We start from the raw sequence: 14,439 nt of genomic DNA on the forward strand, positions 1-14,439 counted from the left end.
CTGGAAGTTTTTTTCATACAGTTCCCTGAGAGTTTTGCCTGTGTGAAGACAGTAGGACTTTCCACAGAATGACTGTAGTGAAATAGCTAATTATATAATCAATCTATTTCACCAAGGAAGCTTATTGAAGTAGAGACTATTGTCACAAGCTCACTGTCCTATACCATCCTAATGGCTCCATTCAAGCATCAGAGATTTTGGAACTTAATTCTATGGCATGGCAAATTATGAAGATGCTTCAGTTCAAATTGACTTATCCCATCAAAGATGGTCCAGATGGCAAAAATACTACCTGGCTTTGTTTGAGATAGTCTTGGGGAGCAAACAAAACCTTATGCTCAGTTTGTGCTGGCTTACTGCTTAGTTCCATTTCCAGATGAGGATGAGCAGCTCTTGCAGGCAGCTTCACTGTCAGACTCATCAGGGCTTTCTGGCTGAACTCCATGCTGGTGTAGTCACTCAAGAGTGGTACTGTAATGGAAATGATTCCTTCTTCCTCACTTGTAACTGCTTTTTCAGGGATTTCTTCATGCCTTAGGCTTATGTCTATGCTATTGCTAGGTTCTTCTGACTGGCAAGTGTCACACTTACTGTCTTCTCCACCATCTGTAAAGAGGTCTAGCGTCAAAGGAGCCTTTGACTCATGCTCTATGACATAAAGGCTGGTGGTATCATTGTCTGATAGGACCTGAAGCAGTGACCTTGAAACAGGTTTCCAATTAGTCTGCAAGACAAAACAAGGAGAAAGAATAATTTTAGTATCATACTTTTGCAAAGTGCAATTGGCAATTTACTGAAATAAATAACAAAAGAATAAAGCTAGGAGACAGGCAACCTGGTCCTGCCTCTATAAAATGCTAACTAATCGATTTTATTTCACCTTCATTGGTGTTAGAAATATGAATGAAAATATTTATTTCCCTAATTCAGAGGACCCACCTTCTCTTCTCCCATAGTCTTTAAGCACAGTTTTTCTTGCTTTTATATGTGCTTAGGACAAAACGTAGTGATGATAAAATGTAGGCGTCATGATGTGCTGTTCTGAGACCCACAGCTTTCAAAAAGTTTAACCAATGTGTTACTATAAAAAGGCAGCAGCTTGAATTGAACAGCAGCCAAACAAGCTTTAGCTATCAGCTGCTGCAAGCAGTTTGTTATTCAACTTAATGCCATGTTGTGATCTAAGTATACCTTGAGTTACAAGTTTTTGCAAATTCTGAATGATTAAATGGAGAATAGTTTGTAACACCAAGCATCCTTCTTTTCCACCTAGACTGTTCTGCTGGGTTTGCCCACTTTTGCTATAATATTTTTAAAATTATGTCCAGGCTTTTATGTTCTCTGGTATAACTATTAGCACTTTTCCCCTCCCCCCCCTTTTTTTTTTTCCCCTCCTCAGTTGCTCTCAAGTTGTTTAAAGTGTTATGGTTCTTTCACAAGAAATAAATAAGTGTGTATCTTTTTTTTTTCTTTCTTCTTACAATTTGTGTTCTGACTTGGAAATAAGTATGTGTTCTTTGAAATCTCGGCAATCCCCCATAAAATATCTCTATTTTTGTCTTGTAATGGGATGAGTAGACACCTCTGCATGGTCAGCTTTTGCCTTGTTTTGAATAAAGACCTGTGTGATATGTATCGCCATTATCATATTTATTATGGACAGCAGCCCAAACTCTACACCTACCAAATCTAAAGTAAGTTCTATGTGAGCTTCTGTCTGAAAGAGGCACTAATAGGTGAAGAAGCAGCAGCATCTTTGAAGAATCTTGTCTAAACATGAAGAACAGGATACTGATGAGGTGGCTGGCTTGCCATGTTAGTCTCCATAGTTCATTTTCCTGACCTCTGTGTGCTGACTGAATTGAGAGTGTCTCCAGTTCCTCCTGCTGCTCTGTACCATGGGATGTATCATTACCTTAGATTCCAATAAAGAATGCTCTGTCTGGATTTAAAGTACAAATTCTCTTGCCACCTATCTGGACTATATATGTGTTTCTGTCAAGAGTTGCTACATTTTTCAAATAACCTGATGGGGTTCAGTCTTGAAATGACCTACAAATAGACTAAATATACAGAATATAGTAAGATTTACTCCTTGCCTGCATTTTACAGTGCTCATTTGGGGAGTACCTTTCTCCACATTTCATGAACTGTTCATAATACCAGATTACTTCTAGGCAATATATCTGGTAACTGCTTTATTGTACTGTCTCCTCACACAGAGCTTTTTCTGCTTTCCCCAAAACCCTTCTCTGATATCTGTTATTTCTGCCATGTTATCAACATTATAGTATTTCTTTACCAGACTTGGCTAATACAGCCTTCATTTCCTTTTATAGTTGCTTTGCCTTTGCAGGGACAATTAAATGCATTTGAAATAGGTGTATTTTGCTTTTCAAGTATTTATGCCAAAGTGGCAGTCTAGCTCATAAAACCTTTGTCCTTTCTATAACGTGCAGCCTCAATGTATTTCACCTGCGCTTCTTCACAATGGCAAATTATTCTTTGAACCTATTAGGTTATTTTGTCTGGTAGTTCTTGCTCCTTTCTTGCTGAACTTCTATCCTGCAATTCAACTCCACCTAAGCTTATTATTACATTGGAACAGCTTCAGGTCTTTCTTTAAGGTAGAATTTCCCCAGATGCTGAATATACTAGATGCCTTTTTTGCCTTTGAGAAGTCTCACTTCGAACAAGTATTGAATCTGCAGGTCTTTCACTTTCTAAATGCATGGTGGAGAAGAAGGAAGAGGATTAGGTGGTTATTATTACTGGCATGGTCAGTGAGGGACATCTGAATCCCAGCACTGAGAACCAGAAGTTGCCTGGTGCTCATAAACATATCAATTTCTTTAACTGAACAAAACAGTGGAACTGCAATCTTCCAACAGCATCACTTTTGAAACTTTTGACTTTGTACAGCTGTACATTTGTACATCTGATCCTCCTTTGTTCAGCATTGTCTGGCTTTGGCAAAATGACTATCTGATACTACCTGTGAGGTCACCACTTCTTTATCTATATTTAGGTGGAAGAAAGCAAGCAAAGAAGTCCTGATTTGGACTATGAAAGTTCATATTTGCTCTATTGAAGGAAGCAATGCTGATGTTCAGCAAAACCTTTGATTACCAGCAGCCTGTCAGGGTCTTCTGAATTTTTGTTGCTGATGGTTTCATTCTGTGTCCTAGATTTGAACAGTGTCTGGCTTGTAGATACCTTCCAGCTTCTGCTTGATCTCTGACTAAATAGATAGAAGTCTGGTTTGTTAAAGCCCACAAGTTGGCCTGAGAAACTAGATCTACAAGTGCCAAGTTAAGTTCAGGTCTGCCAGAAAAAATCAAAAAGGTTTTAAAAGGAAAGCAGTGCAAGTTCCTGCTCCAAAAGCATAATGATTGGCGGTCTGAGACTTGCAAGATAATCTGAGGTTTCCTTGAGGAAGGTCTTTTAGTATCAGATGTCAGCAAAACTGGAGCAGAAACTTGTTTAAAAGGAGGGAGGTAAGGAGAGGAAGATGCAAATAAGTCCACTAATAGGCAAAAGTGAGTAACATGCAGCTGCCTTCTAACAGTTGATTTCCAGGTGCTTCTTCAGTCCTGAAATTCCAGTATCCTTACCAAAGCATATGGGAAGGCCATGGGCAAGATTTGAACGTGAAGCTGAACCTTGATGCCTGTTGACTAGTAGGTGCTCCTCAGCCAGCTACCAGCTGACCAGCCAGAGCCCCTGGATTGCTCTGGAGGCAGGTGGAGACTGAGGGCTGAGGAGCAGATTTCAGAAAACAACATAAACATGGCTGCTGTTGTGAGACTTCTGTGGAATTAGGCCACAATGCATTACTTCGTTTTGAATAAATAGTACTTAATAATCAGTTCCAGTTGGTGAAAACTGACTGAATGTGGAACCTGAATTTCTCCCTTTAGGCTCCATCTCCCCCCATTCAAATTTGCTTTTTCTTTTAACAACTGTACCTTTAAATACACTCTATAATGTTCTCAAAAAAGCCTGAAAACTTTTATTAAATTCAAAAGTTTATACAGCCTCACCTAAACAACAACCCTCCCTCATCCTATATTTCTAATATTACCCTAGCTTCCCAACTGTTATTAGACATTTACTAGGGTGAATTGTGAAAAGACTAATGACTAGCATTACTGATTAATCAGTAGGAAAGATCTCCCTTGTGTATTTTTTCACACCATCAGAAGAGTACTTGCCATATCTTGGAGTGTGCTGCTGTTTCTTGGACTTGGTACACTGGGCCAGCATGATATTTTCAGCCTGCAAAGAAATATTATAAATATATTGTCAGGTTAAATGACTGACATGTACTATGCATTTAAATTAACTACCATTTATACATAACATTTTATCAGTATATTCATGAGCATCAAAACAAGACTTTCTACAATGACTATTAAGCATAATGCCAATGAAATACTGAAGACCAAGCTTGATAGTCTGCACTGAAATGCTGAGTTAGTGAAGATTAGCATCTTTGTTTAAGGACAAAGAAACTGTGACAGGAGCTGGTAATGCTGTCTCTTCCTATACGTTTGATCATTGTATATTCCTAATTCGCAATCATTTCCACAGAACCTCAATCTTCCTTGAGGACTCTTGGACACATAGGAGGAAGTTTGTTTTAGTAAGTATTTGCTCCTGGGCTCCTACTTAGAAGTTTACTTCCTCTCAAATAAAGAGTAAGCTGTTGCTGTTTTTAGCTTCTGTGCAATGACACCAGTGGCCTGGAAGAAGCTCTCCCTAGGACCCACAGACCAGAAGAGGAGAAACAACGCAGCTCCTGCTCTTTCCTGATAGTTTTGAGCTTGGCTCTGGGAGCTCTTACATACAGCATCTCACTGTTTCACCTGACAGAAATCTAAACACACCTTTACTAAAAACACACCAGCTGCTTCTGCTGTGGAGAAAGGGGTTTGTAAGGTAGAGCTGAGTTTGCCAATCAAGCTGTTCAAATGGGTTTCAGCTGAACGCTTGTCCACAGTCCTCTCATCAGACCCCTTTTTTCCAAGCTCCTTCCTTATACCTGGGGGCTCAGAAACAACAAAACTGGCAACAAGCTGCTATGCTCTCCAGCCTCCCTGGGCCACCCCACCATGGGCAGCACCTCAGGCATTGTCCTCCCTGGCCATTCCCAAGAGGACAGGCTGTAATGGTGGCCTGCCCATCACTGCCACCCTGGGATGCTGGTGCTGGCCCCGGCCCCATGCTGGCAGAGGCCAGCTGTGGTTTCCCTGTGGAGGGGCAGTAGTGGGGTAGAATGGGAATTTCAAAAGGAGTTTCTGCTGAGCTGATTGATCCTATTGGCATCAGTCACCCCTGACTGCTCACCACTGGTTCCTGTGGGAGTAGAGGGAGACCATCTCTCAACGTTTTTGAGCTGGTCACCTCCCTGTCAGCAGCTGCTCTAAGAGCACCCCTCTGTCAGCTTTGGGCAATGACTCACCTCCATAGGAAAAAAAACTCAATCGAGCTATGAAAGACTGTGGGAGGTTATGTAGCCCATCACCCTGCCTTAGTGTTGGCTTCAGTGTTGTCTGGATTTCAGATCAAATCTTGACTTCATTAGCTGCAAGCCTCTGTTTAGACTGTGGTTTGAGGTGAAGTCTGAGTCTGTAGAGTCATTGAATCTCCTTGCTGATCTTATGAAGGTGGGTGTTTGGCTGGCTGGTGAGTCCTTTTTTACAAATCAAGCAGGCAATTGAGATCCTTGGGACCCTTGATCTCAGTTCCAGGTATTCAATACAACTACATATTTAACTGCTATTTTGTAGTGCTACACTGGGCTTCTGTGTGCTGGTTTTTTAGTTTTCCAAAAATTCTTTCCTAATGGGCCCAGACAATGAAGTATGATCTTATGTTTAACACAATGAAGTTTGCTCTAGGTCAAAATTTCTGTGTGGGTCTCAGAAGTTCTTGTCAAAAAGGCTGGATCAGCTACAGAGCAAATTAAAGTAAAATCTGAAAAGGAAAGTACACAGGAGACTTCATGTGGAGTGCAGTCTGTTTCCCAATGGCAAGGGCAGGAGTTTAGCCTGATGCATAAGCTAAGGTGAGCTACGTCATGCTGTACGGCTTTCAAGCCACAGGTTGTACCATCTGTCTGTTCTGTCCTTTAGCAGCTGTGCTTTCAGCTTCTGAGGTTGGTGCTTTGTAAAAAGGAGAAAAAGGGAGGGTAGTGCTCTAGGACATCAAAATAGTGATAAGAATAGTTGTACGCAACTAGGTTTATCAGAAAATTAATATTAGAATCTGTTACTATGCAAGCGACTTTTGTTTTGATGGTAGTGTAAGCCCGTAATATTGTACCTCAGATTAATTTGAGAGGGGTGTACTTTATTCCTGCAGAGCAAAGAACAATTTCTCCTAAAATAAGAGGACCTCATCCATATCTTACAGGTACCCTTGTTATTCTCTCTACTTCCTACTCATCCATCCATTACTCATTCTCATTATGTGCTTATGTAAATAATCTATACAGTTAACATCAAAATGTGCTTTCAGGAAACTGCTTAGATGGCAACATCAAATTGTGTATGTTGCTGGAATTTATTTTTGTATTTCAGTAGAAGAGATAGGATTATCAGTTGGGAATGAAAGAGCAAAATAATCAAATACATGCTTTTTCCATATAAATAACCTATTTCCACTGTGAGAAATGGTCCTTACTCTTTTCAAGTGTTTGAGATAGGAGGTAGTCAGATAACTCTATCAACAGCAAAAGATTATAGATTTTTGACAAACTATTGTAATCAGCTTACAGTGATTTGTAATTGCTCTCACTGTGTAAATGGGTGGCATGGCTTTTGTTTTGTGTGCTTTTTGGGTTGTGTTGCTTTTAATGACAAAAAAGGCCCACTGCTCTGAAACCTGGGGTTAAGCAAAACGGAAGTGCTGCTAACTTCAGCCAATATTCCCTTCTTACCTTTTAAGCACCCGAGAACAAGTGAGAGGTGCTAAGATGAGAAAGAACATCATGCTGAAGCAAAGGATGGTCACAAAAACTTCAAATTCTCCTTTATCTGATGGGAAATGGAGAGATTGAATCAGACTTATGGTATCAAGTATAGAAAGGCTATATTGCCTCTGCAAGAGAAATATTTCAAACAGAAATCAAGTCAAACTTTACAGATGTTCTGGGATTCCTGTGAGTGAAATCTAGTTAAAGCAATACCTGGCATTTCTGGGGGGTCTGAGGCTTTCAGGTTTGTATTTTTAAGATATTTAAATATATGTGCTGAATTCTTAAATCCACCATACAAAGATAAACACTTTATAATAAAAGAAGTATTCCTACTCCCCATGCTATTATGTGAGCTTGAGCTTGTTTTATGGGTCAGGACCCTGATGCAGGTCTGAGTTCATAAGTAACTATTTGAGTAAAAGTCACTTTTAATCTGTTTCAGGTTTTAGTAGTAGGGTTTGGTTTTTTTTTTTTTTTTTTTTTTGGTGAGATCCCACCTGGTCCTGATAATAATATGGTTTGTGTATTTGGTAGGTGACATGCTTCACATGTTAGGAACATTAAGACAATTTTATCTGAAGTCAGCCATTTGTCAACCCTTGCTGCAAACCTACATCTCCTATTGGTTATGTTAATACATGCTCAAGATACTTCCCTCCACCTCCCTGAAGGAGATTAAGTGCTTGAAAGGTTAATGAAGGTTGATAAAGTCCTCAGGCAGTGAGAGCATTGCTGCTGACACAGAAACAAAAGCAGTCTGTGATATGAAGAGTGGGTTGGGGTGTTTTTTACAGATAGCTAAATCAAAAGTTTCAAAATAGCTCCAGGAAAGTGTGGTCAGTCCATGATTGTGTTGCTGGTACTGACAAACCATATTTGCAAAAAGGCTGCTTGCTTTTTCTTTTCCTACCCACTTGCCAACAAAAATTTCTACTACTTAATTTTGCTTAAAAATGTATTTGAAAAGCTGCAAATTGCTATGTTGCTGAAAAAGGCTTTTATGACAAGGAAACCTGAGATTCTCCTAATGGATTAAATAACTTGTGAAATGTTGGGGAGGGGGGAAATAGTAAATTTAATGTTTAAATTCAATGTAATTACTTGAATTTTTAAAATTTTGCATTAAATTAACTCTGCATTTTTGTTATTTTCCTGGAAAATTGAATCCTATCCAAATATATGTTCAGTAGAATGCATGGAATAAAGTCCTGCAGAAAAACTCCAGTGGAGACACTTTAATTTCTTGTGTTGACAGGAGAAAGGATTTCACTGGCGGGGGGGAGGAGGGAGTGGAAACCCTGTTGATTTCAAAGAATATTTTTAATTTCTTTCCTTTTTCTTTCTGCTTCACACTTTTGACTATTCAGTTGTTTGTGTTTATATCTCCTTCACTTAATACAAAGAAGCTGTAGTGGGGAGCAGTCATTTGCATAATTCTGTCTCTGAATTTCACAGGTTACTTTTCCTGTGGTTGATACCATCCTTAGCCTTTCTTCTTAGCCTTAGTTCTTTTCTTTTTTTATTTAGAAACCTTCAATTGAGTGAAACTGTGATCAAACCAAAAAAGAGTCTACTGCAGTGTTAGATTTAGTTTAACTGATAAGACGCTGAAAATGTTTGAGAGACCATGTTTAGCCAACCCTATATGATTATGATATATGAGACTTTGTAAATGTAACTATATTGATCTTCTTAGCCTATCCAGACACCTTTGAAAAAAGCAAACTTTTGCCAGTGAACTATAGGACCTGTTATGTAAAGTGTACTTAAATTATTAGAAAACAAAAGATACTATGATTAGCTGTCACCCACAATAGGAACAATTGAAAGAGACTTCATGATCTGGGGAATTTTTGTTTTGTTTTGTTCTTTGTTTTTTGGGGTTTTTTGTTTGGTGTTTCCCCCCCCCATTAATGGCTCAAAGGTCTGACTGGAAACCACTTTTACATGTTTGCTAAGGATTTTGCCAAGAGCAACTGAACTTAGGTAGTCACAGGCAGAATATTTAAACTACTGAAATCTATGACAGAAATTGGCAATAAATAAAGATATGTGCATATAGCTAGCATAAAAAGGTCAGAAAATGTTTCAGAGATGGAACCCTAGCTAAGTCTTCCCTGCATGTTATGTAATGAAATACAGCAGGTTGTTCTGTGACACATAGTTCACCTCTAACAAAGGAACAATTTTTTTGCTATCAGTAGCTGAGGATTGACTAATAACTCTTGTGCATGAGCACTTTCTTACTCCTGGAAAAGCAGGAAAGGGTAGAGAATAATGCTATATATAGCACATAAAGCAAGGATTGATGCTGTATAAAACAGAAGCATAGAGTTTCCACAGTACCATATTTTGGAGTGCTGAAAGGTTGTGAGAGAGTTGGAGGTCCTTCGCCAACATTAGTGAATCCTGAAATCTGCACACGGTAGGTGGTTTTTGCCTTCAGTCCGGTAAGACGGTAACTTGTGGTAGAAGAATTGAGAGTAATAGCTGAAACGCAAGAGAGGTTGGGGAAAGAGACTATTACACAAACTCTAATGGCTGAGTCTTTATCAATGCAGCTGACTGGGGAAAAGGCAAAATTTCTGTGCCCTAATCCACACCTGGAGGAAGCCACACTGTGCAGAAGTTATTTGGATGGGTACAAGATTTCTCCAAAATACTTATGTACATTTTAAATCCAGAGGTAAAAAGCATGAGCTTTTAACACACCAAGGATGTTTAGCCTTAGCAGAAGGCTGTGCATACTGCGTGACAGGAAAATACACCTAACATGCTAAACAGTGGTTTTCGTATTGGCTGTATCAGTTGGCATAAGGACTAGACCCTATCACATGCTTTACCCTCACTACTGTAGTCAGCAGTTATTCACCTCGATTAACAGCAGTGATATTACTCATCATTCAGTACAGAAAAAGGGCTGTGCATTCTGCTTCAGCTGCTTTGTAGGGCTTTCAGCTCAATGTTTCTTTTCTGATGGTGCAGTGACTTTTCCCCTGGCCAGAATAATGCAACCAACAATGCTGTAGTGTGCTTTTAACAGGGCAGAAATTACTTTTCAAGTTTGCCACTGTGATTTAAGATCTTCATAGAAGTGGAAATGGTGCTGTAGCCTATAGGCTTCCTTCCCCCAAGTTCTCCAATAAAATTATTCTTCTTGCCTGGAAAACATGGCAATTGGGTATCATGTCACTGTTGTATTGACTGATTAGGGCAGAGGAAAAAAAATAAAAATAAAGTTCAGTTCTGAACACTCCCCTTCTGTCTTGTCTTGTGCTTTCTTATAGGTATTTGGGGTGGAATAGAGCCCCATGAAAATGGTGCCAAACCTCCTGCTAACACTGTGGTTTTGAAGCTTTTGTTACTTTTTATGGTCCTGTAAAGGCATAGGCCAACATGAATTACAGAACCCTTGCTATTCTCCCTTGTCAGATCTTAGGTGCTATTTCTCTTCCATGGCATGTCTTTAATTTCATTTGAAAGTCAGTATGTGCAAAGTTAATGTATTATTACTTACAGCAAGAAGACTTTCCACTGCAGACCAGAAGAAAAATATTTGTCAAAAGAAGTATGGGGATTTGTTTTGAAAACTCAAGTGGTTTGAGCTCACAACTATTCATTTATTTCAATGTGTAGAAGTTTCATCCTTTGTAGTTAAACACAAAAGCTATCAATTTAAGAAAATATTTCTAAAAATGAAATTAATAATAATGTTTTTGAAAACAGGTAAGAAACACAAACTGTATTCCCTGCTAACTGAGTTAAAAAAAGAAATATATAATTTCTTAAGTCCTATAGAAAGGCTCAGAATCAAGCTTGCTGAGTTGCAATGAAACATAAAAGTATTGTGACTGAAATCTTGATACCTCAGAAATCTTTAGCGTGTACATCTTCCTTTCAGTGTTACTAGAGAAATCTGCAGTAGTCTTAGAACTGTAAGTTTTAAGGAAATATTTTCTTTAAATATTAAATTTGAGATAATATCTAGAAGATTCTAGGTATTCATAGGACCATCTACAGCATTAAAGCTCTAACCAGGAGCTGACCTTTGAGGGCGCTCAATTCCCACAGAAATCTAAGTAACTCAGTAGTGTGCTGCAACAGCACTTAATGGGTCTGTATGATACTTTCCTGTCATGGCTCTGAGCTGCTGCTTTGTTCTGAGCAACAGTGACTTACCCAGAGACTTCTTCCTTGATGCATCTGTGTAGCTGATCCTGTATCCCTGAAGAAAACCCAGACAGTCTTCAGCAGCTATTTCAGTCCACTTCACAAGTGCAGAATGCTTTGTGATATTCAGAATTGTCACATTAGCAGGACCTGTCCTAGGAACTTAAAAATCAGATAATAATTTAAGTTCTGCATCAATACTTGTGCAACAGACATACAAGACTGAAACCTAGCTGCTTCCTAGAGAGCTCCTTGCTTGATTCTAGTTGTCATAAATATAACATAAAGAGTGGAAGAGGAAGGAGAAATCCCATACAGTAAAAAACCCTCATCTTAAGCAGTACCAAAGTAGGCAGAAATTGTGACTGTCTCATTACAAACACTTTTACTCCAATAGCCACAGCCATACTCGTTTCAACTTGCAATATAAGACACTACCGAATTGGGATTAGAAGACCTGACTTTGGCCACAGTTAAATTTAAGCTACACAGAGCGGAAACTCTGAGACCCTCTTTCTGTTATTTTGGTAGTGTCATGTATAATAATAATATTTCTGCGGACCTGTCAGTAAGGAACAACGTTAAGGTCATTCACTGCCAGTGCATAACTGCTAGGACCAAAAGCAACACTAACTGGAGAATGCTGCTAAGTCACCTGGAAAAGAAACTTTGTGTAGGATTTCTTTTATTGCTGCAGACAGGAAATGAGAAGAAATACAAGGGATGAGGTTATATAAAGGGGAGGAATACCTCCTTCAACTGAGTAAAAGTGGATCACTCCCAAAGTCTTTTCATGTCTTGTGAAACTTTCACACTGACACACATCAGATTCATGTACCATTATTTTGTACAACTTATATGGCTGAAAATTGTCTGGAAAACAAATAAAGGTACATCAGGGTTTACTGAAAAGTTATAAATTATAAAGAAGGGAAGGAGAGACAACAACTTTATAGCTTTTCTGTGTAGTTCTTGCTGTCTGAGACTCAAAGCATAGTATAAGTTTACAGTGCTTTACACTGAGTGAAAAATATGTGCATCCTATGTCTCTAGATGTTTAATACAAACTATTCAAAAGCAGAACAAGACATAACACAGGTTTGCTTTTAAAAGATGCCAGATCTGCTTATAGTCTCCCTCTGGAAGGCTTGAGCTGCTGAAGGAGAAGTAGGGAACTAAAAGGGCTGTAGATATCTTAGTTCAAGGACAGATACTTCACCCTCAGCTAGCGTATTTAAAAACAAACAAAACAACTAGATGTAAGACAGTCCTGAATGGCTTTTGCAAGGGCCACCTACATGACTTTAATCAGGATTTTTGATGACTGTCTCGTAAAGCGATCTCTGGCTGCAGTTCATCATGCCTAGCTTGGTAAGCAGAATACTGGAGTTGAGAAATTAGGCTTTGACAAGGACAGCCATTGGGATAAAAAAAGAATCTAAGGAAGACTGTAACAGAGCAGTTTGTATTTAAAGTTAAGTTTACCTAGGGATAAGAGAAACTTTTTTTTTTTTTTTTTTAAGGCAGTAGTGTATAGGTCTGCCTGCAATGTGGTAGAGGAGAGATATCAGACCAGCAACAGCAGCTTAGCTGCATTTCTTGCCCAGCTGTGACCAGAAGAATCCTGCTGAAAACTCTGCTTTTTATCTGCCTCGGTGTTGCTAAAAATTAGATGATACCTCAGTGCTGGACAAAGATAAGAGTTGCACTTATCTGGATCTTCAGTTTGCTTTTAAAAACAGGATGAAAATCCTACCCTACCCAACCAAAAATAACCAATAAATGAAATGGTGCCTCCATAAGTAGATGTGGTGGTTGCTGTTACCTAGAGTGAAATTTCTGGTAGCTGTCGTTACTATTTTCATGCGCATATCGTCTTTACCAGTGCCCCAGTCAACCACAAAACATTTTGGACTGTATTCTGGAGTCCAGGTGACAACTGCATTAGTTCCCTGGTGTTTGACGTGGATTTGGCCAGGCAAGTCTGTGAACAAATATACCATTAGAGATCAATAAACAGGAAAGCAGTTTTCTCTTCTCTTGCTTGCTTTCTCTCCCTTGCTCTTTTTTGAAGATTATTCATTAAGTACTTATCATTGCAGGTGACCAATATATAGTAAGGTTTACACTAGTATGACAGTAAAGAAAACTTAGCATCTGATACTTTGCAATGGTGTCTGGGAGCTCCAGTGTTAACTGCTGTTCATGACCTTTAATTTCCCACAATCGGAAAAGGGGAAATGGCTGATCCAAGCCTCAGGAAGAGGAAGCCTGACATTGCTAAATAACCTCCTGTGAGCCGCTATTAAATGCTATACATAGAGCAACTGTGAGATAGTGCTTACCTGGGGGAGGAGGAGAAGGGGCTAATTATGGATTACAGCTATGTGATTTTGTATTTCATACACTTTGCATTTTCTGCAAGGATCTTAAACATTTTGACATTTTTAAAGACAGATTATCAAACTAGGAAAGACCTTCTAAATGGAACTAAGCAGGGAGAAAAGCAACCTCTCATTTTGGAGTAAAAAGTGGATCTTGTGGCAGACAGACAAAATTCTCTATTTCATCTCCTGTCTGAAAACTGATATAATAAAGTCAAATTACAGAAAATGGCTGTACTGGCTGAGGAAAAGTTGTGCATGCCAAGAAGGAATTTCTCTTGGGAGCACAACGCAAGCATCTTCCCAGTAATTAATGACAGATAGAGGCAGCCTGCATAGAAGTACAACCAAATCTGAAATTTTTGTTTGTGTCTGGGGAGAACTGTGAAGAACAGGCTGAGGGGTTCAGTAAACAAGTAGCTGTCAGTCAAAAGATGGCTTGAAGTGGTTGTATATATTTCATCAGAAGACAGTTAAAGCAGTCAAATGTAAGGGCAAACCCAAATTGTTAAGTCTTTGCAGGGCAAATGAAACTAGCTTGTATTATAAGAAAAACATTGTTAAATAGTTCTATTGTTTAAATGAAAAAACTGTGTGTTTAAGCATCACAAAATCTTCCTTGGAATATGATGTGTACATCCTATTTATTCCTTCTCCCATAAGACGGTGGCAGGTCTCTTAATAGTTACTTAGCTCCAAACCCTTAGATTTGCACATAATTCTGCAGACTTTGTTTAAACTGCTAGCATCTACTTAACTTTGAGTATACTCTATAAGCCCTTTTGATAGGTAGATCTAGCACATAGTTATTTCTCTAGCTTGAGAAAACAACAAGTGCTAAATGGAATGTTAAATAGTCTGTCTTAGTTAACTTCTAACAAAATCCTTTCTTAAGAAACAATA

At 38.9% G+C, this 14,439-nt stretch overlaps 1 protein-coding gene across 1 annotated transcript in view; it reads right to left on the reverse strand.

Moving 5' to 3' along the window:
- Nucleotides 1-253: 253 nt before the first annotated feature.
- Nucleotides 254-14,439, reverse strand: part of LOC142596751 (interleukin-6 receptor subunit beta-like) — a 30,576-nt gene continuing 16,390 nt past the window's right edge. The window contains exons 9-15 of the mRNA XM_075727171.1: nt 12,978-13,136; nt 11,903-12,025; nt 11,162-11,314; nt 9,329-9,472; nt 6,944-7,040; nt 4,215-4,278; nt 254-724 (exon numbers count right to left, since the gene is read on the reverse strand). Coding sequence (XP_075583286.1) covers nt 254-724; nt 4,215-4,278; nt 6,944-7,040; nt 9,329-9,472; nt 11,162-11,314; nt 11,903-12,025; nt 12,978-13,136 — 1,211 coding nt within the window. The remainder of the gene's footprint in view (nt 725-4,214; nt 4,279-6,943; nt 7,041-9,328; nt 9,473-11,161; nt 11,315-11,902; nt 12,026-12,977; nt 13,137-14,439) is intronic.

The sequence above is a fragment of the Pelecanus crispus genome, chromosome Z, assembly GCF_030463565.1.
Source record: "Pelecanus crispus isolate bPelCri1 chromosome Z, bPelCri1.pri, whole genome shotgun sequence".
NCBI classification, from domain to species: Eukaryota; Metazoa; Chordata; class Aves; order Pelecaniformes; family Pelecanidae; genus Pelecanus; species Pelecanus crispus.